Source organism: Gopherus evgoodei, unplaced genomic scaffold (genome assembly GCF_007399415.2).
Source record: "Gopherus evgoodei ecotype Sinaloan lineage unplaced genomic scaffold, rGopEvg1_v1.p scaffold_60_arrow_ctg1, whole genome shotgun sequence".
Lineage (NCBI taxonomy): Eukaryota > Metazoa > Chordata > Testudines > Testudinidae > Gopherus > Gopherus evgoodei.
The window spans coordinates 897,044-922,899 of record NW_022060081.1 but is presented as its reverse complement, the minus strand read 5'-3'; the positions used below and the strand labels follow the sequence as shown (position 1 = coordinate 922,899).

Below are 25,856 nucleotides of genomic sequence, written 5' to 3'. Positions count from 1 at the left end.
TGCACCTTTTGTTTAAGCAGGTGTCTCACATTAAGTCTCCAGCAACTCTTGTCAACTCAGCCAGTCCAGCTCAGAGTCTCCTCAGGTTAAGAGGACCCAGCTTTGAGGCTCCAAGGGTGCTGCTGTACCTTATCATGCCCTCAGTGATGGATAACAAATGTTTTTTTTTGCCTCTGTTTATATCTTCCCAAAGTTCTTTGACCCTGTTTCATGAGGCCAGGCTTCCTGGGCTGCAGGGTCCATCCTCCATGATATTCTCAGGGAGGCCCTGTAGCAATTGTTGTAGGACAAGGGCATCCATTATCTCCCCTACCCTTGCATCTCGGGCCACAGCCAGCGGATGGCCCAGTCCATAAGGCTCTAGGCAAATGCCGTGGCCACACAGCCTCCATCTATCAGGCTGATGGGAACATTTAGCAGTATTTCTCTGCTGACGGGCCCGCCCAGTCTAGGATGGCCACCCTCACCATCTTATAATTCCAGGCCTGTTCCTCACACAAGGCAATGTAGGCCACTTGAGCATCTCTCACCAGGTAGGGAGCCAACCACAGGGCCAAGGTTGCCCTATCCCATCCAGTGCCCATGGCTACACTCTCAAACATACCGAGAAAGACATCCGGGTCATCTGCCAGGACCATTTTACAGAGTCCCAAGCCTAGCGGCCAGGTGCCATCCCCTATTGCAGGACTCACCACTCATTGCAGGAGTTGCTACTGCACTCTGGCCTGCTCTCTTACAAAGTCCTGTAGGCTTCTCTGCTGGTGACAAAAAAAGCAATGGAAGCAGGAGGATACCGCGGTGTTTCAAGGAAAAGCATTGCTTCTCGGCCTTATGGCTAAGATCAAGTGTAGTGAGATTGCTGTCAATCGCACCATCAAAACTGCCGAGACGGAACGAGTGCCAGCTATCCTGAGGGAAACTTCGGAGGGAACCAGCTACTAGATGGTTCGATTAGTCTTTCGCCCCTATACCCAGGTCGGGTGATCAATTTGCACGTCAGGACCGCTACAGACCTCCACCAGAGTTTTCTCTGGCTTCGCCCTGCCCCGGCATAGTTCACCATCTTTCAGGTCCTAGCACGTACGCTCATGCTCCACCTCCCCGATGGGGCGGGCAAGACAGGCCGGTGGTGCGCCCTCTGCGAATCGGTGGCCTCGGGATCCCACCTCAGCCAGCCCGTGCCAGCCCTCACCTTCATTGCGCAAGTCAGAGGCTCGACCAAAAGCCCATCCTCACCCTAGCGTCCCACCCCGACACAAAGGGACAGGACCTCCTGCCACCTCTCTTAGGGATTGAGAGCTTCTGCAGCCAGCAGGGGAGAGCAGCCTCTAACTCCCTGGCTCCTCCCTTTCCTTTCCCCCTCAGGGGTGGGGAGGCAGTCTGTACCTAACACAGTAAGGTATGGTAACCACTTTACTACCCCGACCTGCTTCCATTTAAAGCTGTGCCACATGTCTAGGGGCACCTGGGCCACCAGACAGTATCTCCTATCTCCCTGGATACACTCCAGGGCCATCCATGCACCTGGAATTATCCAGTGCGGTTTTATCAGCTACCTCTGGACAAGCAAGCAGGCTAAAGCCATATTCACCAAGCCCCTACGGTGTTTTCTCCCCCCTCCTCTTGGGGCCTTTCCCAGGAAGGGGTTCCCTTAGCTTCTTCCCCAGCTCTGTCTTTATATGGTTGTCCCTCCCTTCGGGGGAACGTCTGCCACCACATACTCCTCGGTCAGCTTGACTGCTGTATCGAATGTACTTGGCTGATGTCACCTGACCCAGAATCTGATCTTCTCTATAGTTACGGCCTATGGTGCTTATTGACAGAAACGTGACTCAACATCTCTTTGAGATATTTTATTATAACGAACAAAGAAAATCAAGAACATAGGCTAAATGACAATAAAGATAACTTATTTATGGGTTGAACACACAGTTATCAAGTTCAAGTTGAACCAGTAAATCAAGGCGCGAACAATGATATTGCTTTGGAATCAAGTCATCAGTTTAATCTAATAATCAGATTAATAAAACAGATAAACAACTCATCTATTTTGGAAGAGTAATCCAGTGAGAAGGTTGTCCATTTAGTCATAAACTCTAGTCAGAGAACTTCACCCTGGCAACTCAAGCCACACTGAAACCAATGAATATTTCCATACTGAAATCAAATGAGTGTTCATGTTTAAACTACAACCTCAAAGCCAATTAAAGCTTCCTCCTCAGATTTCACTGTCGTGTGACTAAACCCTTCTCCTTCCCACTCCAACTCAGATGTAGCCTTTATCAAGGCTGTAGTCAGCAGAAATGTAACAACTGCCACACAAAAGATTTGGGGAACTGTTCTTTCTGGCATCTTCCCGTTGTAGATTTTACAGGTGATCAACAGATGTATTCACTGAACCACCTGTCACACCCAAAGATGATAGAAAGGCAGGGGGCATACCCTAGATTATACAAATGAAAGAAAAATAAAATAAAAAAGGAACAATAAACTATTAAAATAACACGTTGGAGTGCTCCAGCTCTCTTACTCTGTCAACTCAGACAGTAGGAGCGATAGCTGCAGTCGAGGAACCAGACAATTGAGCAGCTTGTCCTGCACTCCATGCTCAGACTTCCCCAGGTAAAAGGAGACTAATTGATGTTGGCACAGCCTGTCATTAATGTCACGATTTCCCTCCTCGGAGGGGATCAGTCTCTCTCAGATATCTTGTTGACCTGAAAGTCGAAGGACTTCAGCCTTTATCTTGATTTTTATGATTGATGATTCTAGCTTACCCCGCTTTACAGTACCTCCCCAAGATCTCGGGGCAAATCAGGTGTGAAATATGCCTCAGATACCAACAAAGTGGACAATCTGATTGGAATGAGGCAGATCTTGGGCTAGCATCAGTCCGGAAAAGTCTCCTTTAACCCAGCCTTTTTCTCAAGATATCTATTGCTCCAAACCACATTCAGCGTAGAGGTGCAAACCCCAAAGATATAAAAAATGGAAGATAATCAAGGCCAGTTTGAGAAGGTTTCCATAGATCTCAGCACCCAAAATATAGCTATTTGGAAAAAAAATTAACAACAAAGCTATTCATTGCATCATGCATCCATCACCAAGCTTAAAAATAAATGTGGATCTCATGAGAGATGTCATATCTTTCCTTTGCAAACATGGGAAGTGGGGAACTCAGTGACTCTTACAATCTCACTGAGTAAAAGGTTAAAGTAAAACTTATCTCCTTAAGTAGCTTTCCTCTTAACAGAAATTTACTTTAAAGTTTATCAAAATAAATTTAATTTGAAACAGAAATAACTAAAATCTGTACCGGGTCTTTATTCTCATATACTCTCACATATTCACCACCCCAATCTTTAGAGTGACATTATAATTCAGTATCAGAGGGGTAGCCGTGTTAGTCTGGATCTGTAAAAGCAGCAAAGAGTCCTGTGGCACCTTATAGACTAACAGACATTTTGGAGCATGAGCTTTCGTGGGTGAATACCCACTTCATCAGATGCATGTAGTGGAAATTTCCAGGGGCAGGTATATATATGCAGGCAAGCTAGAGATAATGAGGTAGTTCAATCAGGGAGGATGAAGTCCTGTTCTAGCAGTTGAGGTGTGAAAACCAAGGGAGGAGAAACTGGTCCCTTGGTTTTCACACCTCAACTGCTAGAACAGGGCCTCATCCTCCCTGATTGAACTACCTCATTATCTCTAGCTTGCCTGCATATATATACCTGCCCCTGGAAATTTCCACTACATGCATCTGACAAAGTGGGTATTCACCCACGAAAGCTCATGCTCCAAAACGTCTGTTAGTCTATAAGGTGCCACAGGACTCTTTGCTGCTATTATAATTCAGAACTCTTTAGTCCAAAGGGTGTAAATTACATCAAATACGCTTTTCATGATTAGCCACCATTTCCCATATTTCTAAAAAGAAAAAAATATATATATTTCCAGTGTAATTTGAATTGTCACATAACACTGGTCTACAATTTTTGAGAAGTCGTCTGCTTCAGAGATAAAATGTGCTATTTATTATGTATTTTGATGTGCTGAATTCAAATATGACAATCAAAACAACTGATTGGCTACTGTTTCTAAGATATTTAAGTTTTTACATTTTATGTCTATGTATATTGTGTAGATAGTAGAGTTTTAATCATAAATTGTAAACCTAGATCTTTTCATGTGTTTACGGTTGCTTTACATGATATTTCACCTGTCCTGTTTATGCAACACTTTAAAAATCAGCAAAAAGGGTTATATAAATAAAATTTATTATGAAACAAAAGGCAAAAAACTATTATGTACATAGTTTAGTCCTATTCAGTGTCTACTCGGCGCTTCTTGGCTTGTTTCTTGTATTCATTCAATGGAGCATCTCTTGTCACTGTCCAGCAATAGTCTGCAAGCATTGATGGGCTCCATTTGCCCTGATAGCCTGCCAGGAGATTCCACTGCTGTAGTTTGGAGCCCAACAGCTCTACCTTACTCTTGGGTAGTTCCAAATCCCTGACAAGGTCATTCAGTTCACCTTGTGTTATGAGGTGTGCTTCAGAGGAGGAGGATGGGAGAAAATGTGGGTCCTGTGACATTGATGGTTCAGGACCAGAAGTTTCATCCTCTTCCTCTTCCTTGTCTGACTCAAGTGAGAAGGATTCTGGTGCATCAGAAACCAGCAGTCCTTCTCCGTGGGGTACCGGGCGTATAGCTGATGGAATGTTTGGATAATGCACAGTCCACTTTTTCTTCTTTGACACACCTTTCCCAACTGGAGGCACCATGCAGAAGTAACAATTGCTGGTATGATCTGTTGGCTCTCTCCAAATCATTGGCACTGCAAAAGGCATAGACTTCCTTTTCCTGTTCAACCACTGGCGAAGATTTGTTGCACAAGTGTTGCAGCATATGTGTGGGGCCCACCTCTTGTCCTGATCTCCAATTTTGCAGCCAAAATAAAGGTGATAGGCTTTCTTAACCATAGTGGTTATACTGCACTTTTGTGATGCAAAAGTCACTTCACCACAAACATAGCAGAAGTTATCTGCACTGTTCACACAAGTACAAGGCATCTCTGCTCACTTCGGCTAAACAGAAATGTGTCCCTTTGCAAAATCAAACACTGACAAATAACAGAGCATGACACTGTATGATTTCTAGAGCTGATATAGGGCAATTTGTTCATGTAAGCATTGTTATGATTGCATCATCCATGACTTCTAGGAATAACATGATGCAATTCATATCATGTATGACGCAATACCAGCTTCAGATTGCATCATTCATTGTTTTGCCTAAAAAGCAAGTACTGTCCAAACCCAGTCATAGATTTATTCATAGATCCACTCAAAGATGTATTTTAGTCATTTCTGGTTTAAATTGAGATCCCTTCCCTTTATAACTCACTTATCCTCCGCCATTCCCAAGTCAAGGGTCGTATGTACTGACCCAATAGCATATCTTGAAAACTAGAGCCAATCAACAATTTTAAGCATCATTTTCGTTCTCAGTGACCCAGAATTAGTAAAGTTGGACTACATTTATGTCAGAAGCATTTTGGCTGTAGAGCAGTGTAATTAGTCTCTTACTCTAACTAATAATTAACTGCATGTTTAATTTCATTTTCATTGCTAAAAATAACATATTCAAAGATTACAAATCCCTATTATATGTCTTACTTTTCTTTTCACCCCATTTCCACCCAGTGAACCCTTGAGTAAAGGTGTGGCTCACCCCAACATTGGTGCCTCCAACTTGTGTGAATTCATTTACCTGGAGATCATCTGCCACAAGGATTGGTGGAAGATGTCTCACACTAAGTGGGCAGGTTTGCTTCATAAGGAAAAACATCTGTACTCTATTTTCACACTTTTTAATCTTTCAGAATAGCAGGAGATGGTGGAGAAGTGATGCAAATGTGTAAGAAACAAGAGCAAAACTAAGAGACAAAACCATAGAAAGAGAACTCAACATTTGTGAAAGCTGCAGTCTGAAGCTGACAAAGTCATTCCCTCGGTGGTTACAATCACTGGCACGGCACGAAAGTCCTTGCTGCCCAACCAGGAAAAGCAATGGGGATCCACAGGAAAGGAGGGTTCTCTTAGGGTATCAACAGTTTTTCTCGTTAGCTTATAACACTTCGGATCCAATGGTGAAGGGCAGTAGTTCCAGATCTAACCATGGCAGCCTTTGGAACTGTAAACAGTGACACAGAAGTCATGAAAGGTGTTCTAAAAGCAATTTTACCTGGACCATAGTTCATCATAGCTTCCTTTTCAGGGGTGAAATCTAACCATCGGGTGCCTATTTCTACCTGAGTTCTTGTCAAATCCTTGGCCTTGCTTGGGGTAAATTTATACTTCTCTGGAGCAGAATTCTTCACCAAACCATGCTATATTTCATCAGTGTTAGTGAGGATGGCATCTCCAAACATGACACTTCTTTCTTTAATCTAGTGGCACATGTCTAAATTAGATCAGAATCTCTGTAAACTATGAGAGGTGGGATTTCTATTTAAAAAATAGATATTTTTCTGCAACTATCTCACATTCAAAACTGCTTTACTTTTATACACATTTACAGCACATACAAAGGGTGAGTTAAAAAAACAAACCACTTGTATTTCCTCTGTATCTGCATAGTTAGGGGCAATATTTCCCATGTTATTCAATAATGCAGGAGATATCTTCATAAGTAGTCTCCTATAAGGCCTGGGTCACAGCTGCTTCGGGGATCAAATACATGGGTGTTTTGGCTAGTTTCAAGTCACTTACTGTGGAATTCTCACTCCAGATCATCTGAGACAATACTGACCTAAAGTATTGAATATTACTGTGATCATATGCAGTTACTTCAGACAGTTGCATCCTTTGCATAATCTGACGTTGCTCACCATTTCAGAGCGGAGATTTAAAAATGCTACTGTCTGTTAGCATGTCCAGTAGCTTGGAGTATGTGCTCCAGGTGAACTGAACTGCACTGGAGATTTCCCTATATCATCATGGAGGGGTAAGGAAAAAGGAAAAATAAAGTAAGAACATAAGAACAGCCATACTGGGTCAGATCAAAGGTCCATCTAGCCCAGTATCCTGTCTACCAACAATGGCCAATGCCAGGTGCCCCAGAGGGAAGGAACAGACCAGGGAATCATCAAGTGATCCATCCCCTGTCACCCATTCCCAGCTTCTGGCAAACAGAGGCTAGGGACACCATCCCTGCCTATTTCAGCAAATCATCATTTATCTCAAAGTCTCCAATAAATCGGAGCTACCTTTTGTCAAACAAAATTAATATCCCGTTATGTGACCAAACAGACTTCAGAAAGAAAGAAAGAAATCCACATCCCAGAGAGGTATACAACAATTTCCATTTCATATAAAGTGAAATTCCAGAGCAGGTTACATCTGATGACTCAGAATCAGGACAAGAGATTCTCCCATCCTGTTTTCCTCTGATCTGTTCAAACCTGTTTCACTCAGTGCTCTTCCATTATCATTAATCATGTTATTTACTAAAGGTTTAACATCATTGTAATAGGGAAAACAGCCCAAATTTCCTCCTGCAAACATCCTAACTCAGCAGGAAAAACTTCAGGAGAGGCTTTGCCCATAGATGGGAACTGGGATTTCAATGCTGACTGATCACACTGTGTTTGGAATCCATTCAGATGCCCCTTCCAGCTCGGTGACACTTTCATCTCCATCTCTAATGAGTCTGATTTAGGATCAAAGAAATCAAAGGACAGTTCCCAATTACAAAGGGGCTATTAGGATGATTGGAGGAATGGAGAACCTACCTTACAAATGGGAGACTTAAGTCTGGTCTACACTACAGACCTATATTGGTATAACTACATTGATAGGGGTGTCACTCTGGGGTGCGGATTTACATGGTTATACCGACCTAACCCCCTTCCTCTCCTGTGTAGACAGTGCTATGTTGGTGGGAGGGCTACCACCTCTCAGGGAAGTGGATTAACTAACTTGACAGCAGTTATGGGCCTATTCCAGGAGTGGGTGGGTGGGTGGGTGGGTTTCTCTGGCCTGCAACGTGCCGGAGGTCAGACCAGATGATGACGACGGTCCCTTCTGGCATTATAGTTTGTCAAACTATGAAAGCTGAGGATACTGCATCACATGAGACTTTGAGAGTGGAGGGCTAAAATGTGAAAAATATAAATGCTACGTAGCTCAGACAGAAGGTAAGGGTGCTGGAGAAGTGTGGAATCCCTCCATCTTTTTCAGGTGTCCCAGAGCCTGAAATGACACTTCCCTCCCTCCTCCACCACTCTTGCTTCTGCTCTTTGTTATATTTAAATCTATTTCATGTGAGAAAAAGGGTATGAACACAATTCTTGTTCAGCACACCCCAAGGCAATCAGACAAATCTGTGCCAAAGGGAGAACTTGGAGGCTCAAACAATCATTTTGCAGTGGAAATAAGAGTTTAAATTTGATCCTTCCTGCAGGTTTGCTTAGACTAGGAAAAGGAGGTTAGGTCAGGACATGAGGATAACCCACGTACAGTCTCCAGGTTATGTCCTTACTGCAAGACTAGTTAGGTTTTTACATCATGATAGCTAACTCAAGCCAGCCAACTCCATGGAAAATCCTAGTGGAGACGAAACCAAGCAGATTTTACCTTGATATAGCTAGTTGATATCACCTGTATATATCCTCGACCTGGAGGTGATGAATATCCCTTGTAGGAGGGTCACAAATTCCCATGACCCATAGGACTATGGAGTTGACAGAAAGGACCATGGGATTCTTCCCCAAAAAGGTGGAGCTGCAGAGTTGTCTGTTTTCGCCTTCACTTGAGGGACCACAATGAAGGAAAAGGTGCAAATAGCTTTAAAGTTCACTATGTGGCAATTAGCAAAACTATTAAAGATACTAAAATCTTTTGTCAGGAACAGCATAAAAACCTTGTCTAGAGCTATCTCTTGTGGATTCTCTGATGATAAAGAAGGGCTGAGCTCCGAGTGAAGCTTTTCCCGCACTCACTGCATTCATAGGGTCTCTCTCCACTGTGGATTCTCTGATGCGTAATCAGGGCTGAGCTCTGAGTGAAGCTTTTCCTGCAATCGCTGCATTCATACGGTCTCTCTCCGCTGTGGATTCTTTGATGTGTAATAAGGGTTGAGGTGTCAGTGAAACTTTTCCCGCACTCATAGCACATGTAGGGTCTCTCGCCTATGTGGATTCTCTGATGCGTAATAAGGGTTGAGCGCTGAGTGAAGCTTTTCCCGCACTCACAGCATTCATAGGGTCTCTCCCCAGTATGGATTCTTTGATGTGTAACAAGGGTAGAGCTGGCCGTGAAGGTTTTCCCACACTCGCGGCATTCATAGGGTCTCTCTCCTGTGTGGATTCTCTGGTGTGTAACAAGGGTTGAGCTGTCAGTGAAGGTTTTCCCACACTCACAGCACTCATAGGGTCTTTCTCCTGTGTGGATTCGCTGATGATAAATAAGCGCTGAGCAATTACTAAAGTTTTTCTGGCACTCGCAGCATTCATAAGGTCTCTCTCCTGTGTGAAGTCTCTGATGTGTGATAAGGGTTGAGCGCTGAGTGAAGCTTTTCCCACACTCACAGCATTTATAGGGTCTCTCCCCCGTGTGGATTCTCTGATGTTGAATCAGGGCTGAGCTGTCAGTGAAGCTTTTCCCACATTCACTGCATTTATAGGGTCTTTCCCCTGTGTGGATTCTCTGGTGCTGAATAAGGGTTGATCTGTCAGAGAAGTTTTTCCCACATTCACAGCATTCATAGGGTCTGTCCCCTGTATGGATTCTCTGATGCCTAGTAAGGGCTGAACTCTGAGTGAATGTTTTCCCACACTGACTACATTCATAGGGTCTCTCTCCTGTGTGGATTCTCTCATGATTAATAAGGTCTGCACGTCTACGGAAGATTTTCCCACACTCAGTGCAGGTGTTTTTTCTCTCTCCTGTGAGGATTCTGTGCTGGGCTGTGGTTCCCTTGAGGTCCTTGTGAGTTCCCTGACTATTAATAGATTTACCCACTTTCTCTTCTCGCTGCTTTGTCTGCTGCCTCTCTGGCCTGTGCTGACTCTCACAACTTTTTTGCTGCTCATGATTTCTGGACACCTTCCGTTTGGATCTTCGCAGCAGTACCCCATGTAGTTCCACGTGCTCAGCATCCTTCTGCTGAGGATCTTGTTCCTCATTCTCACTCACCATCCTACCACCTGCTGGGACAGAGAGAGAAAGACCCTCACGTATAGGAATGGGAAAGAGGAGAGGAAACCAATAAGTGCTGGAGAAATGGGGGGGGGAAATCAGAAAGTGAATTTCTCCAAACTCTTTCCTATAAGGGAAAGAGGAACGGATGAATTCTGTTTCCACATCCTATCCAAACACTCAGTATGAAGAGAGGTCAGGGAAGCAGTTACTGCCAGGTGTCAGCCAGGATAGGTAGGAAGCCATGACTGATATCTGTCCTGAGGATATTGCACTCGCTGGGGACAATCCTGGACTGAGAGTATCCACAAGATCCTTGTAGGGAATCCCAGCTCTTTCCTTCAGGCACTGACAGTTTTAAGTAGGTGTAATGATTCTTCACCCGTGCACGCACCTCTCAGGATCTCTTGTTCTTCTGAGCCCTGGAGGTCTGGGACCCCTGGGTCGTCCCCTTTTTCCAGCTGGGAGATCACATCAGGTTTGGAAACTTGAAACTCTGCTCAGGCAAGAAAACAAGGGACATCAGATGAATTCATGGGGCATTTGTCACAAAGAAATGTTCTATTATTTTAAACCCAGCCCATTTTAAGCCAGTAAAAAAAACCAGGGCCAGCTCCCCAGAGAAGCAAGACGCTCTGCTTTTGAGGGACTTCACGAACCCCATCACTGCTGGGAACATACACAGCCAGACAGCCATCATCAAAGGGGCTCCTAAAACCCAGGCAAGGTAACTCCACATCCCAGACTGGGAAGACTCCAGAAAAAAAGGAAATCCCCCTAGAAATGCTTCTTGCTGGCGGAGAGAGAACCAGAGACAATGAAAGTCACAGGAAGCTGGAACTGGTGAGCATGGGTTTGTGGGTTCAGCACAGCAAGGAACAGCAGGGAGCAGGCATGTCCCAGAATGCAGTATGTCGGGGTATTATTATGGCTAAAATTTTGTCACCGAGGTCATGGACTCCGTAACTTTCAGAGACCTCCATAACATTTTCTGTTTCAGCCCCGGGGTGGCAGGGCAGCAGCTGTCAGCCGGCGGAGGGACCCCCACAGCTCCTAGCCACCAGAGGTGGCAAGGGGGACCCCAGCGCAGTAGGGGGAGGGAAATGGATCCCCAGAGCCCCAGCAATGGTGGGTGCTTAACCCTCCTTCCTCCCCTTTTGTCCATTAGTTATTTTTAGTAGAAGTCAGGGGTAGGTCACAGGCTTCTGTGAATTTCTGTTTATTGCCTGTGACTTGACTATGACTTTTACTAAAAATAACTGTGACAGATTCTTAGCCTTAGGTATCATATGTCAGGAAGGCACATTCTAAGGAAGTAGGGAATCTAGCAAGTCAGGTGTAGTGGAAGGGAGTATGAATATCTCCCAGAGTGTAGTTAGGGCTACAGAATTAGTTTCAATAACTCAGAAACAACAGATTCTACTTCCTCTGGAAAAGGAGAATGTGAAAACGATGAATCAGACCACGTGACTTTAGGAGGCACTGATTCAAAGATCCAAGAAGCCTACAGGGAAAACTGATTGTGGATACTGCAGATGAATCCCACGAAGGTGCACTAACAACCAATGACATCAGCAAGAAAGTGCACATTTCTGCCAGGGACGGGTCGTCTTGCCGCTGTGAGGAACAGAAGATGTCAGGAATGGTGGCTGGGTCATAGCGTGTAGGGAAGAGATGTGTGTGTTGAGGGGGCAGGCACTAAGTAGCAGAGAGAGGAGAAAGTGAAAATAACATTTGAAAAAAATACGTAAAATAAAGTGAAACTGGACTGGAATAAGAATGGAATGCAGGCTCTAAATCAAACGCCTCCTAGCTCCCAGATCCTCAAAACCTTCCTTTCCTTTCACACTGCAGGTGCCCCTTGGTCCAATTCCTCCAACCCGCTGCGATGGCATTGGAGCTGGGGAATAGTGATGAATACTGCATGATGACCTGGATACTGGGAAATTTACTTCAGTGTGAACCACCAGTTCGGGAGAATCTGGTATCCTTTCTTCCGCCTGCCCTGACCTTGGCATTTTCAGTGAGGGCTACGCCAGGCACCCTGGCTCACACCAGCATGTATCTGCACACACTCCAGCTGTATGCATTGTCAGCAGTAAATGAACGGTGAGAGATCACCTGGAGCAGCTTGGCAGAGCTGTGAGTGTGGTACACAGAGAGGTGCTTATGACCCCTGAGGGACCTAGTCTGCCCCATTTCAGTGCGGAGTGTTGTAAGTTGTGTCAGGAAATGTATACAAAGGTGTGTTCTTGCCATGGCAGACATGCTAGTGGTCTCCAGGGCTTAGTAAGGGGTAAGTGAAGGCGATGACTCAGAAGGAATTTCAGGGAGAGGGTAAGGGGTGCTAACGTTTTGCAGCCTGAGATGGTTTGTGTAGAACAATCTCAGTGCAGACCAGGCAGCTTCTGTTCATTACATCAGACCTAAACCCACATTTTGTCTTAGCAAAGAGAAGACATTAGACTCTGCGCTGTGCTGCTCCTGGGCTCTGTTCCCGCAGTGTTGTGTAGCAGGGGAGGGCTGAGGGCTGATGCGAGTGACACCAGCATGTTGGGGTGATGCTGAAATAGGACTCAGTTGAGTTGCATTATGGGGTGACGTGAAACTTATCTCTTCATTTCCCCTTCCAAGAACTGAGGGGACGGGAATCCTTACCCAGCGAGGTCATAGTCTCATAGTTCTCCTGCATGACGTCCCTGTAGAGGGCTCTCTGAGCGGGGTCCAGCAGAGCCCCCTCTTCCTTGGTAAAATACACAGCCACCTCCTCAAAGGTCACCGGTCCCTGAAAGAGCAAGAGTCCAACTCTCAGTACCTGCTGCCCTACTGACAGCCCCACTATTCATGGGGCAGCAGGGCCAATTAAATGGAAGCCCTGGGACTCTCACAATCAGCAGAGTCCCATCCCCACCCCACACAGAGCAGCCAATGGGCATCAAGGTGAAGGGAGAAAGAGAGAGCCCCTCATATCCCCTAGAAGACACAGGGGGAGGGGTCTTCATGTTCATCACACACCTGCTAGCCAGAGGCTGATACAGGAGATGGAGCCCCCAGCAGGGCCCAGGGACAACTCCCTGGTGGGAAAACCAACCTGCTCCTCATTGCCTGCAACTAGATGTAAGGGGACAGGACATCACACAAACCTTCTGGAGCCTGCCCCCTCAAATCTAATTGCAGCCTCTCATTCAGGCTCCGGCACTGGGAGTCTGGTCAGTTTTCCCAACCAGTCCGGGGTTTATTTCCTGTTCCACAAAGCAGGGAATTTCACCCCCTGCCCTATGGGTCTGTTCCCAGAGTCTAGACCCCAGGTTAACCAAGTCCCAACAGGTTAGTCACACTCTGTATCCTTCCTTTCTCTACCATAGGCACTTCCTTCCCACTCCCATCTCCAGATCACATTCCCCAGAAGCTCCCACTGCCTATATATTTACTGTTCTTCTCCCTGCAGCAACTGCTCCATAATCTCTCCCTGAACTGGTTTGCCGACAGCCATTTCCATCTGTTGTCTCATGAGAGGATTAGGAGTAAAACATGGATATCATTCTGTACTCTTTCATGCCAAGAAAGGCAACTGGGGAGATTTCAGAGCAGGCTTCATTTAATTTCACATCAAAATTGCCCCAGGCTCTTCTCTGCAGAGAGACACTCAAGATTCTGCCATGTTGGGAAAACGCTTGGTCACTTTATTATAGTGCAGACCTGGCCCCTCCCAAAAGGATTAAACCCATCAAGGCATTTTTCAGTCCTCCCATAACAAACCTTCTGAACCAAATGGTAGAACAGAACCAAAGGAGTCACTTTGGGGGATTCCCCAGACCTGGTCCCCAGGACAACACACACCCCACCGGAGGGAACAGGGAGAGTCAGGGACTGGCTTTTCCTCTTTCTGCTCCTCCCCTGGTTCACAGGAAAGGGAATCTGCCCAGGGATGCTGCAATAAGTGTGTCTGGGCAGGTCAGAGATCTGGGAATCTCTCTCCCCACTAACTTTTTCCACTGCCCCTTTCAGCTTATCTCCTTCCCCTTTTCCCTGCCCCTCCAGTTTGGATAGTCCCATTCCTGGGTCATGTTCTTCCCCAGGGCTGGATCAGCTCCTGCAGCTATTAATGAGAGGAGAGATGAGGAATGAGATTATGCAGAATCACTTTGCTGCCCATCCACAGCACTTTTTTTGAGGTCTCTGGCTCAGGAGTTGATGTTGGCAGAGCTACCTTAGGGGGCTTGGAGAAATTCCTCACCTTGGCTCAGCACAGAAGAAATTTTATATAAAGTCACTCTGCAGCACAGACCCCACTGGGAGAGAAGCAGCAGCTCAACTTGGGCTTCCAGATAACAGGGGAGGAAACAACAGCATCTCAGCTAGGAAGCTCAATCCAAGTCTCCTTAGTAGAGCAGAGGGGAGGGAGAGAGAGTGTGTTTGGGTTTTAGAAGACTTTAAATAAAATCAGAACAGAAAACAATAGTAAAAATCAAGAAAAAAATACAAATTCATAAACTGCCCATAACTATTAGGTACATTTCCAGTAGCCCACCACTGAATAATGTGATACAAATCATGGACAAGTAGAATATCTAAATTCCAAATGAAGGCAGAAATCCATTAAAAAATAAATTAAAAAATGAAGCCCATAGGCAATGCCAGTACCAGATATTTTACATTGTCTGTTTTTTAGAATAGCTGTCTTTGTTTGACTCAAAGTGACGTTCACAGGGCATATTACAGATCTCTTTGTGAATCCATACTTAACAGTAAAAGGAAATACACTATGAGAAAAATCATGGGACTATAACCAAAATATACACCCATTATTTGTTAAGTATCAGAGGGGTAGCAGTGTTAGTCTGGATCTGTAAAAGCAGCAAAGAGTCCAATGGCACCTTATAGACTAACAGATGTATTGGAGCATGAGCTTTCGTGGGTATTCTATAAGGGGCCACAGGACTCTTTGCTGCTTTTACATTATTTGTTGTACTTCAGGGTAACTTGGAATAAGTAAGAAACAGATGAAAAACAGTCTCCCCCGTGTAACAGGGCACACACATGGACACATTCGGAGTCAAATAATGCACACATTCAAGGCCATACCACTGTGAAGAATTCTCTATTGGAGATCACCCACAGGCTTTGCAATCAGAGGACTGTGTACAGATCACCAGGCTGCATAGATGGAGTATGCAGCCAGAAGCTGTCTTCTCCACACTGAGCCAGGATAATCAATAAGCATTTGAAAATGCTGAATCTTTATCATAATCATATACAGGTATAATGCTTTGGGGCCTAAGCTATTAAAAGTTTACATTTGTAAGACTCACTGAAGGTAAGCAAATTGCCATGCTGATCAATGTTCCAAGCCACAGCAGGAGCAACAGGCAAGGAAATAGCAATGTGAGTATAATCGGGAATGGCTCGCTCAAAGAGGCAATTGTCCAGATCGGCAACGCTGCGCCTCCAATAAAAAAAGAAACCAGCAAACAGAATGAAACCCAAGTTTAGCAGCAATGGTATCTGCTGAGATCCATGCAAAATTAGAAAAATAAATCAATTGAACTCATTTTTTTTCACCTGCTGCAATAAATGCACCCTGAACTTTGCTATCCAACAGGTCCCACAGGCACTGTTCTTTAAAAAAAATATTTTTCAAGCTGTCCTACAACCCAGAATCATTATTGCCATGAAAGGCTTTTTCAAGTTCTGCAACACCCAACTCTAACTGCTCCATACTTTGGCAAAGGCCAGGGTTATCTGCTGCATATATATTAACTTTGCCACCTCCCACCATTGCCTCAAGGAAGGAAAGACACCCTAGGTGCCGCAAAAATATTTAAGAGTCCCCAGAATGACCATCTTGTACAAGGCAAGTGTTAAAAGGCCAGTATGAGTGACAATCTCCCACAGAGAGAAGAGAACACAAATGAGACCAAACACAATCTGAAATCCGAGCTGGGACAGTGCAGCTAGAAAGCAAATGATGAATAAACACATTAAAAAATCCTTGCCCAAGTGGGCCCTAGAGAAAGAGTTGGCACCAGCGCTCAACCAGTTGTACTGCTGGGCATAAGGTTAGAAATGCTGTTATAACACCAACAGACCCCAGTCGTCGTTGGGCAGGATTGAACCTGGGACCTCTGGAGCTTAGTGTATGAGCCTCTACTGCATGACTAAAAGCCTGTTAGTTAAGACTGTACAGCAGATTCATTTTAACTCTCTCTCTCAGCGGTCTCGGTGCCACTACATGGGACAGAACAAGACACCCGGGAGGCGTGTGGGTTACAGGTTGCTGACCTGACAGACGTGTGGCAGTGTAAAAGAGCTGAAAGTCACTGAGCAGACAGTGGTTGGGGTTCCAGATTATTCCTATCCAACCTGTCGTTAAGAATATAATTAAAATTGCCCACCCCCCAAATTAAAATATCACTTGTCAAAAAAACAATTTGCCAAAAGAGGGGGCGCTGGGGGCGGGGTACCCTGTATTTCTCTACAGTAGGAGATTACACATTTATCGAAAGAAGATGATATTGCTCAAAAGTAGTTTGAACCGTCAATACAAGTCCTGGAACAATTGCCAGCAGAACCACCCCATCTGCAAAGAGAAAAGCAACCCCCACACTTCCTGTGGAACCATGACTCAGAAAAACCTCCCCTCTCTAATCGGAAAGCCAATCTGTGCAAGAGTCTCGCAGAAATGAAACCTCCACTTTCTTCTGAGACAGGCACCATAGGAGGAGCACAATCACAGAGAGCGTTGCTGAGTGGCGAGGGGAGGTTTTTAGCAGGGGTCTCCCTATTGCAAGCACAGCCGGTCAGTCAGTATCCCTGCGACCCAGGCCCCCTGAGCAGTGTGTTCCCTGATTGCACTGGCCAACTAGCTTGTTCACAGAGCCCTGAAAACCGGGGTCCCCTCCACCGCCCATGGCCATATTTTAACATAGGGCTTTCCCCACAAGCCAGAATCCCCAGCCAAGGCCGTGGATTCCATAGCAACAGGTTATGCCTCCATTTCGCAGTCAGGAGACCCTGAACCAGTCATGCCGTCTTCCCCCAGCTTGTAAAGGGCATTACCTCCCCAGAGGCCTCTGCAGCCCGTTGCCCCCTCAGTCTCTGCCATTGCCACCTCGCTCTTTACTCAGAGAAACTCCCATGGTCCCAGGTTCAGGGTCACAGCTCCCTGGGGCAGCCCAGCTCTTTCTCGGGCACTGATTGACTAAACCTGTCAGATTTCCAGCAGGCCCTCACTGGCCACACACACTTCCCAGTCCTTGTGACGGAGCAGGGAGCTGACATGGGAATGCTCCAGGGGAGTTACATTTGGGATGAGAAGGAAGCTCCCTGAGCTGTAACCTGAGCCAGGAGGGGTGTTGGGAGAAGGGAAACTTTCTGCCTGGGAGACTGAACAAAGGAGAGGAGTTTTTTTGGTTTTTTCAGCTTTGGTGCTGGGTGGTGGAACGCAGGGAACCCCAAGTCTCTGGGGTCTAAACTCCCTCCCCCTCCAGAAGGAGTTGACTGAGGGGTCCTGGTTGTACCTACAAGCTATGCTGTAGGCTGCGTTCCTACTGTTCAATAAACCTTCCGTTTTACTGGCTGGATGAGAGTCACGGTGACTCCTAGGAAGAGGGGTGCAGGGCCCTGACTCCCTCACTCTCTGTGACAGTCCTATACTTCAGGGACAGGAAGAGGAGTGTAGGGCCCTGACTCTCTCACTCTCTGTGACAGTCCTATACGTCAGGGACATTTTTGGAACCACTGTTTAAAAATCTGCCCATGGAAGGAGCAGACGTGCCAAGCCTCCAGGGCAAGAAGGCTGGTAATTTCACCATAGCTTGCCACTTCTCAGGCCAGCTGCTTATTCCTTTACAAAGGAGGGACATTACAGACAGTGATTTCAACAGATGATGTTGAGAGGGCACAAAGGACAAAAACACCCAACCACCTGCTCAACAAGGCGAGGTGTGACAACAAACACTGCAACAGCCTTGCTCATGAGGGCGGCATGCAGCACATTTTGATACGGAGTCGCACTCCTCCAGAGGCAGAGCCTCTGCAACCCTGTGTCCACAGGTTAAACCCGCCGACTCCACCACAAAGGGAGGTCTTTGTCACCTAGGTGGGCCGTGCTAGCCCAGAGGGCAGATGACAGCTTGATAATACATAATGCAGCCTAAAATTAAGTGCACAATATTGTATCAACCAGGCAAGGTACTAACAACTTCAACTGCACTTTATTTTTACAGTGGGAAGGGATAGCTCAGTGGTTTGAGCATTGCCCTGCTAAATCCAGGGTTGAGAGTTCAATCCTTGAGGGGGCCCCTTAGGGATCTGGGGCAAAAATCAGTACTTGGTCCTGCTGGGAGGTGGCTGGACTCAATGACCTTCCAAGGTCCCTTCCAGTTCTAGCAGACTGGATATCTTTATTTATTTAGTGGAAACCTCTTTACCAATCTCCTGATGCACCCTCAGTAACTCTCAGCCTCAGCTCCTCCCTCCTGTCCTTTCAGAATCCCAACAGCCAGTGCTCCCAGTTCTAATAATTACAAGCACATCTAAACACCACACACAACAACCATTGAACTAAACACACACACAAAACATTTCCTCAACAGAGAGAACAGCAAACCCACTCTCAACCTCCCACAATCCTCAGTGTGAGAAAGAGGCAGACAGACAGGACATAAAAACCACCTCTAGTCACATAAAATCACATTATAAACTATTAACAATGTTATAAAATTACTATTATATATATACACACACACACACACACACACATAAAATATATGAATAAAATAAGGTAAAACACATCTTAAGAGAAAATTAAACATGGATCACTAAAGCACCTTATATCACTAAAGCATCACCACCAATTTCACTCCAAATATCGTTAACACACCAAGTCGACAGAAAATTGTCCAGACTGCAAGTCAGTTTCCAAAAGATGTAAACAATCTACAGCTAGGCCGGCTTCAGAGCATGCAAGAGCCCCAGCACATCACGTCCCTCTACCCTGACCACTCTGTTCTGTTGAGGTTTCAAAATGGTCAGTTTCACATGACCCTGCACAAAGTTAGCCATGGATTAAACCTGTCAAATGTGAGCACTGTATCCTACTCTGAGCAAACAGGGGCTTGACAAAAACCAGTCCCAAACCACTGAAAGCTGGGGGAGTGAGGTGGGCGAGGAACCAATTAGGGAAATGTATTAAAAACTGAAACAGTGTCTGAAGCTGAACAGAAAGTGCACTGCACAGACATCGCAGGGGTAGGTGCTATGCAGAACGCTCCACTACAAGTCCCCAGAGCACCTAGGAAGAGGAGGTTTGTACAGCGGGGGACACAGAGTCGTCAGGGCCAGAGCCAGCCTCCAGGCTGTACCAGGGACATCAGATTGGGTGCCTAATGCTGCACCTTGGCACACCTGCTACAGAGCTGCTTCTTGATCATGGTTGCAAAAGGAACATTTACCAAATTGTTCCAGGACAACAACCTGCCTGATTGCACAAGGATCTTGTTCATAGGAGAGAGAATTAGTGAAGGTAACATGGGGTTTTCCCCAGGAAGAACAGTCCCAGCAGAAACTTTTTGCTAATAATGAGCAGCTTGCTGAGGATCTGCCACATGGAATTCAGTGAGAACCTTGCACAAAAAAGTGCCCAGACGTGAGCAGCAAGAGTGGTTGCTGAGTTCCAGCTTGACCAGCTAGGAAGAATCAGGTGGGCCAGGGGAAAGATGGAAAACAGGATTCTGAGGGAGAAAGTTTCAGCAGTAAAAAGTGGGTTAAAAAACAGCAGCTCTTCCAAGAGCCATAAACTGCAAAATGCCTGGTTCTGTCGTGCACCTGGCAGAAGTTGCCAGCCATTAAAAGACCATTAAAGACTGGAGGCGAATCTAGACTCTGCAGTCAACCAGGTGCCAACAAAAATAGGTGAGAATCAAAGTTCATCCCCCCACAGCGTAATGGAGGAGAGAGACGACAATGGGCTTCCAGACCAGACGCACCATCCTGATGACCTGATCCATGAGTCTCTGGCCCTGTTCATAGAATATCAGGGTTGGAAGGGACCTCAGAAGGTCATCTAGTCCAACCCCCTGCTCAAAGTAGGACCAATATAGTATAATATATAGAGATATACATATCTTATAGAACTGGAAGGGACCCTGAAAGGTCATTTAGTCCAGCCCCCTGACTTCACTAGCAAGACCAAGTACTGATTTTTGCCCCAGATCCCTAAGTAGCCTCCTTGAGGATTGAGCTCACAACCCTGGGTTTAGCAGGCCAATGCTCAAACCACCCAGCTATTGCTCCCCCATAACTAAAGGATCAATCCCCAACTAAATGGCAGGAATAGCAAAGCAAGGTGCAGCCAGTGGGAACAATTCAAAACAAGTTGTTAAAATATGCCCCTGAATCCAGTCCAAAAGGCCCAGGGGAGGTCCACATACACTAGCAAGTGCTACAATATTGAGGCCACAAGATTGTTGGCAATCAAAACCTGTCCCTGAATAGAGATTACAGGAAGGAGCTTTGCACCTTCTCTTCAGCCTCCTTCCAGTTCCTTAACATAATTGTTCAGATCCAAAACAGACCCCCGGACACCACCTCCCCAGAGGAGCCCCAGTGCAATTATAGGGCCAATAAAGGGGAAATGTGACATTGCCAAGAGGCTAGTAAAATAGAAATGTCTTTGCCCAGTTAATGCAGACACAAGACGCCTGTTCGTACCCTTGAAAACCAGTGCAAAGTGCCTGTGGGCCCGCGTCACATGTGGGGAACACAGAGACGTCATCACCACAGGCTGACAGAAAAACTGGGAAAAGCAGCTGTCCCCCCGCACAGAAAGGCCAGTCAGACTGCTTCCAAGGAGGTGCGGGAATGGCTCCAAACTCAGAAACCAGAACATCCCAGACCGAGGAAACCCCTGACAAATGCTTTGGGATGCCAGGAAGCAGCAGCTCAGAGCCCCATTGATCTTTCAGATGCTAAAAACATTACAGTGCAATAAAGAAATATATGAGGACAGTGATGGCCCAATCCCAAAGCCTGTAACGTTTTTAGAATATAACTGAATAACTCTACCCAAGGCCTTCGCCTGGTCCATAGAAACAAGCCCCACAGCCAGATTACCAAGTCTGCTAACAGTAAAACATCACAAATTAAGAATAAATGATCCTAACTACTGTGGTTAGGAATACAATGTGTGTCACAGAGTCCAGACAGTCTTCAGCTGCGTAGCTAAGGCGCTGATAAAATCTTATAATCGGAGCAGACAGGAGAATAAGTCTCCGATCCATAAATCGCAGAGGTCCCCCTTTTTGAGAAGCACGGTGATCACTGCCCAGTGGCAGCATCTGGATATACTTCAGCACCCCTAGAAAAAACTGAGGACCAATAAGATACCAGAAATCTTTGTAGAATTGGGATGGCAGCCCACTGATCCCTGAGGCCTTGCCTGTAGAGAGCTGCGGGACTGCAACAGAGGGCTCTGGTAATGACAGCAGGGCAGCCAGGCACTGTTGCAGCTCTCCAGGCAGACGGGATAATCCCTGATGCAGCTCTGCCATTACCAGCATGTCCCAGGCTTTGGGGACATACAGAGAGGTGTAAAAGGAAACAGCTGCTTTCCGGATCTCAGCAGGGTCAGTCATCAGACGACCCTCTGAAAGCTAGAAACAAGAAATCTGCTGATGGTCCGTAGTCTTTTTTCTCCATCTCCACCCCCTCTAGCTTTTTTGCCGCCCCAAGCACGGCAGGCAGGCTGCCTTCGGCGGCTTGCCTGCGGGAGGTCCCCGGTCCTGCGGATTCGGCATTCCCACCACCAAATTGCCACTGAATCCGTGGGACCGGTGGACTTCCCACAGGCAAGCCACCGAAGGCTGCCTGACTGCCACCCTCGCAGTGACTGGCTGGGTGCCCCCCATGGCTTGCCGCCCCAGGCACGCACTTGGAGCGCTGGTGCCTGGGGCCGCCGCTGCCCACAAGACAGCGTGGAGAAGCACCGTGTCAAGCAGGTGGATAACACCCAAACAAGGACCCCGCCCGGCTTCTTCTCTTCCAACATGCACCTCAGGCGTCAATACTTCTCCGTTGGAGTTTGGGGAATCTGCACAGGCTTGCCATGAAGGCCCAAGATATCCCATTCTGGGGTGCTCACGGCCTGAGGCAAGGACTGCGCGGCAGCCTGGGTGTAAAGCTGGATCTGGAGTTGCCTGACAGCCCACTACGAATGCTCCCAAACCACTGTGAATAGTGGGGTGAAATCTGAGCCCTTCACTATTTGGGTATTAAAGCACCGGTAGAAGCCCAGGCAGGAAGAGGGAGATACACTTAAGAGTCCCAGTGACGATCAGACAAATGAGTGGGGGACATGGAAGAGCGAACAGGTAAGTTTGTCATAAACTGGTAATGACAGAAACCCCACTGGGTGAGGTTTGAAGGACTGACTCCTGCCAGACAACTGGTGGAGTGTGTGGGGGGAGAGGCAGTATCTCTGGTAAGCTTTTAGCAGGTGTGTATGTTCATTTATTTATTTTTAAATATGTTCTCTCTGTAATGTTTTCACCTTAAGAATAAGTGTTTGCTCAGAAAGCTTGGGGTGGCACCATATAACTGCAGGCTATCATGCTGTTCAGAGCAGCTGACGAAAAAGCTGGGTACAGACGCCGGCCTGCTGGGAATATTGCAGTGTAGGCAAGGAGTTGTGTGACCAGGAAACACCCCGGTGAGGAGGGAGAAAGCAGCAGGTCTCTGCCCAAGTGAGGTGACTGTGAGAAGCCAGAAGCCTCAGCATGGGCCCTTTCCGGCCCAAGGAGCGGGAACATGGGACAGTTCCCTGAGCTGCGACAGAGATTCGATAACAGAACCTGCACCCCCTGCCAGCTATTCACACAGGCTGGGGGAACCCTGGGCGATGCTTTCACAGGAGAATGGAGGGCACGGAGGAGCCCCAATAGTTAAAAAATTCCCATGCCTTGTCACTGGCCCATAGTAATTAAAGAGAAAAGGGTGGAAATCTGAGGAATCTTGGGTTAGTTTTCACAAATGAGAGGGGAAAGTGGGAAAATGTGAGGATTTTATACAGGGTTTATAAAAATTGATGATTTTTATTTAATTTTTTAATGTTATTTTAATCATATTCTTTTGATTTTATTATTTAAATTATAATGAGTTTTTCTTTAAAAAGTAAACCTGTTTAAAATGAATTCTGAATTTAATACACAATATTTGAAGGTCTAAGCCTTTTATAATCTCTTAAAACATTTAAACAACAAATAAATATGATGAAGCCAGGAGCCTCTATCAAACACTTGACATTAAAGGCTGCTTTTCTGTGTAAAGAAAAATCATCTAACTTTTGAGGTCAAGCTTTATAAATATGGCACAGAAGGTCATATTTTGTATTAAGGGCTTGATCCTGTGGGCACCAGGGGCTGTGTGCCATAGACTGCCAAAGTCATCACAGGTGTTGGGACAAAGCCTCTGACTCAAAGAAACACCAACAAGGAATGTCAGAGGAAGTCTCTTTCAGACGTATTTGAACATTTTCCCAGGTTGACATGAAATAATCAGTTTAATTCACTAACTAGAATTAATCTCTCTGTTTGATAAATCACTTAGTTGTACATGTGAAACATGTTTTGATAAAAGAAGTTTATGTATCCAAGACATTTAAGATTATTTAGTTTAATACAAATAAATTTTATTTATTTAGATAAAAAAAACAAAACAAAACAGAAAACAACCCCCCCCCCCCCAAACCAACAACTACTACAAATGGAAAAGTTTATATCCAGGCTTTCCACTGGTTTATTAAAATCATTATTTAAATTGCTGCTTTAAATTACCGTGATTTAAATCAATCCACCTTGATTTTATATCTATGATCAATAATAGCTCAAGAGGCAAAATGAGCAATTTATCAATATTTTATAAACAGAAAGGAAAAGAGCAACAGCAGCAAGAATTTTACTGTAATACTCAAGAATGTGAGAAAAGGACAAAATCTAATGAAATTTTTATGTTAATATTTTATATTTAGATTGCCAGGGGCAAATCTGAAGAGCATATTAAGTTAGTAATATAACTTTAGAGAAAGTGGGGCAAATTTTTGTTGGGGGAGTATTTTATATCGATCTTTAGGAATTAGGGAGGAAAAAATGGATCAAAAAATAAATATTTTAGTATCGGAGAGAAAAACACCAAGATATGAGGGAGATTCAATAGTTACAGGGGAAAAGTTTGAAGGGATTCAATAGGAGCGTTCAGTAAATAATCAGAAAGAGACGGTTCCCTCCACCCCCACCATTCACATGGGGAGCAGGGAGCCCTTTGTGTCACTGACAAGGGAGGGGGAGTAGCGCAGGGGATGAGCAGGTGGGTGAGTTGAGAGGGAAACAGCAGCTGTGAGTGGATCCTCCACCTGAGACATTGGCTTCCCCCTTCCCTTCCTGTGCCCCTTCCAGGCCCTGTTGCTGGCAGAGACCGGCCACCCCACCGTCCCCATCCCAGAGCCAGCGGTGTTTCAGGGCTCTCCCAAACAGCACCCAGTACCGCCTCCCCATCCCATTTGGGCAACAGTTTCCCACCCAAACAAGGACAAACTGCTGCAGATAGAGTGGGCAGGAAAATCCCCCCATCTCAGGATATTTTAAATGGAGATTTGAGAAACAGAAAGAAAATGGGCTAATATCTGGGAGGGTAAAAGGTGAATCGTTTGAGAAAAAAAAGGGACGGGAGGGTCAATATGGATTTGATAAACATATTTGACCATTAGAGAGAAAGAGGGAAGAAGTGGAGAGAATTTTTTCAAGGTTTGAGGGGAAAGTGAGAAAATCAGAGAAGATGCAATTAACACACAAACACACACACATAACTCCCCCCAACACACACACTTAACCCCCACACAGAGATAACACAGATAACTCTCCCCAACACACACACACTTAACCCCCCACATACACTTACCCCCCTCACTTCTTCCCCTGCTCTTCACCCCCTGCAATCTCCTGCCTGCTGGGAGACAGTCCAAACGCCCCCAGTCCACACTTGCAGGGTGTCATGTTGGTCTGTATCCACAAACACAAGGATGCAGCTGAAGAAATGGGGGGCGGGGGTTTACCCACAAAAGCTTATGCCCAAATAAATCTGTTCCTCTTTAAGGTGCCACCGGGCTCCTGGTTGTTCCAGTTCCCACGCTCTGTCCCTCTCCTCCATCTCTGGCTCATTTTTCATCCCACCTCCCCCACCGGACAGGCACATGGGGGTGGGGGCAGCTCAGGTGCCTCTTCCCCCACCTGCAGCCCCCGGCTTTGCCCGTGGGGCGGATCCTGCCCAGGGCTGCAGCCAAGTCTCTGTTGCCCGGGCAGGTCCGCCACTCTCCGGGCCGATTCCCACGGGCTGCGAGACTCCCTGGGGCAGAGAGTCACTTTCCTGCCCGTCCTCAGCGTGTTTCTCACTCACCTGCAGTCTGCAGCCCAGGGGGCTGGTCCCAGCTGGACTCAGCCCCCTCCCCACGCTGGGCAGGGAGGGGTTAATGAGGGGACCCCCCCCCAGCACAGGTCCCATGGGGGGAGCAGCAGCTACTGCTCAGCCCGGGCTCCCGGATCAAAATGGAGGTAGCAGCGCCTGGGATTTTCGGAGCATCCACGCCCAGGTAGGTGTCTGGTC

General features: G+C 46.2%; 1 protein-coding gene and 2 long non-coding RNA genes across 3 annotated transcripts; 1 reads left to right on the top strand and 2 right to left on the bottom strand.

The window, feature by feature from the left end:
* Window positions 1-870: 870 nt before the first annotated feature.
* Window positions 871-25,544, top strand: LOC115643483. Its single transcript, XR_003998333.1, has 5 exons — window positions 871-1,205; window positions 12,921-12,924; window positions 15,112-15,116; window positions 19,561-19,563; window positions 25,533-25,544. It is a non-coding gene; the product is annotated as an uncharacterized LOC115643483 (long non-coding RNA).
* On the bottom strand, window positions 8,889-10,670 carry LOC115643468 (zinc finger protein 436-like). Its single transcript, XM_030547542.1, has 2 exons — window positions 10,597-10,670; window positions 8,889-10,210 (listed from the first exon to the last, which is right to left on the bottom strand). Exon 2 carries the CDS (start codon window positions 10,200-10,202, stop codon window positions 8,937-8,939), a length of 1,266 nt encoding a protein of 421 aa, XP_030403402.1. The 5' UTR covers window positions 10,203-10,210; window positions 10,597-10,670; the 3' UTR covers window positions 8,889-8,936.
* LOC115643486 lies at window positions 12,950-25,856 on the bottom strand. Its single transcript, XR_003998336.1, has 3 exons — window positions 25,650-25,856; window positions 14,440-14,583; window positions 12,950-12,987 (listed from the first exon to the last, which is right to left on the bottom strand). It is a non-coding gene; the product is annotated as an uncharacterized LOC115643486 (long non-coding RNA).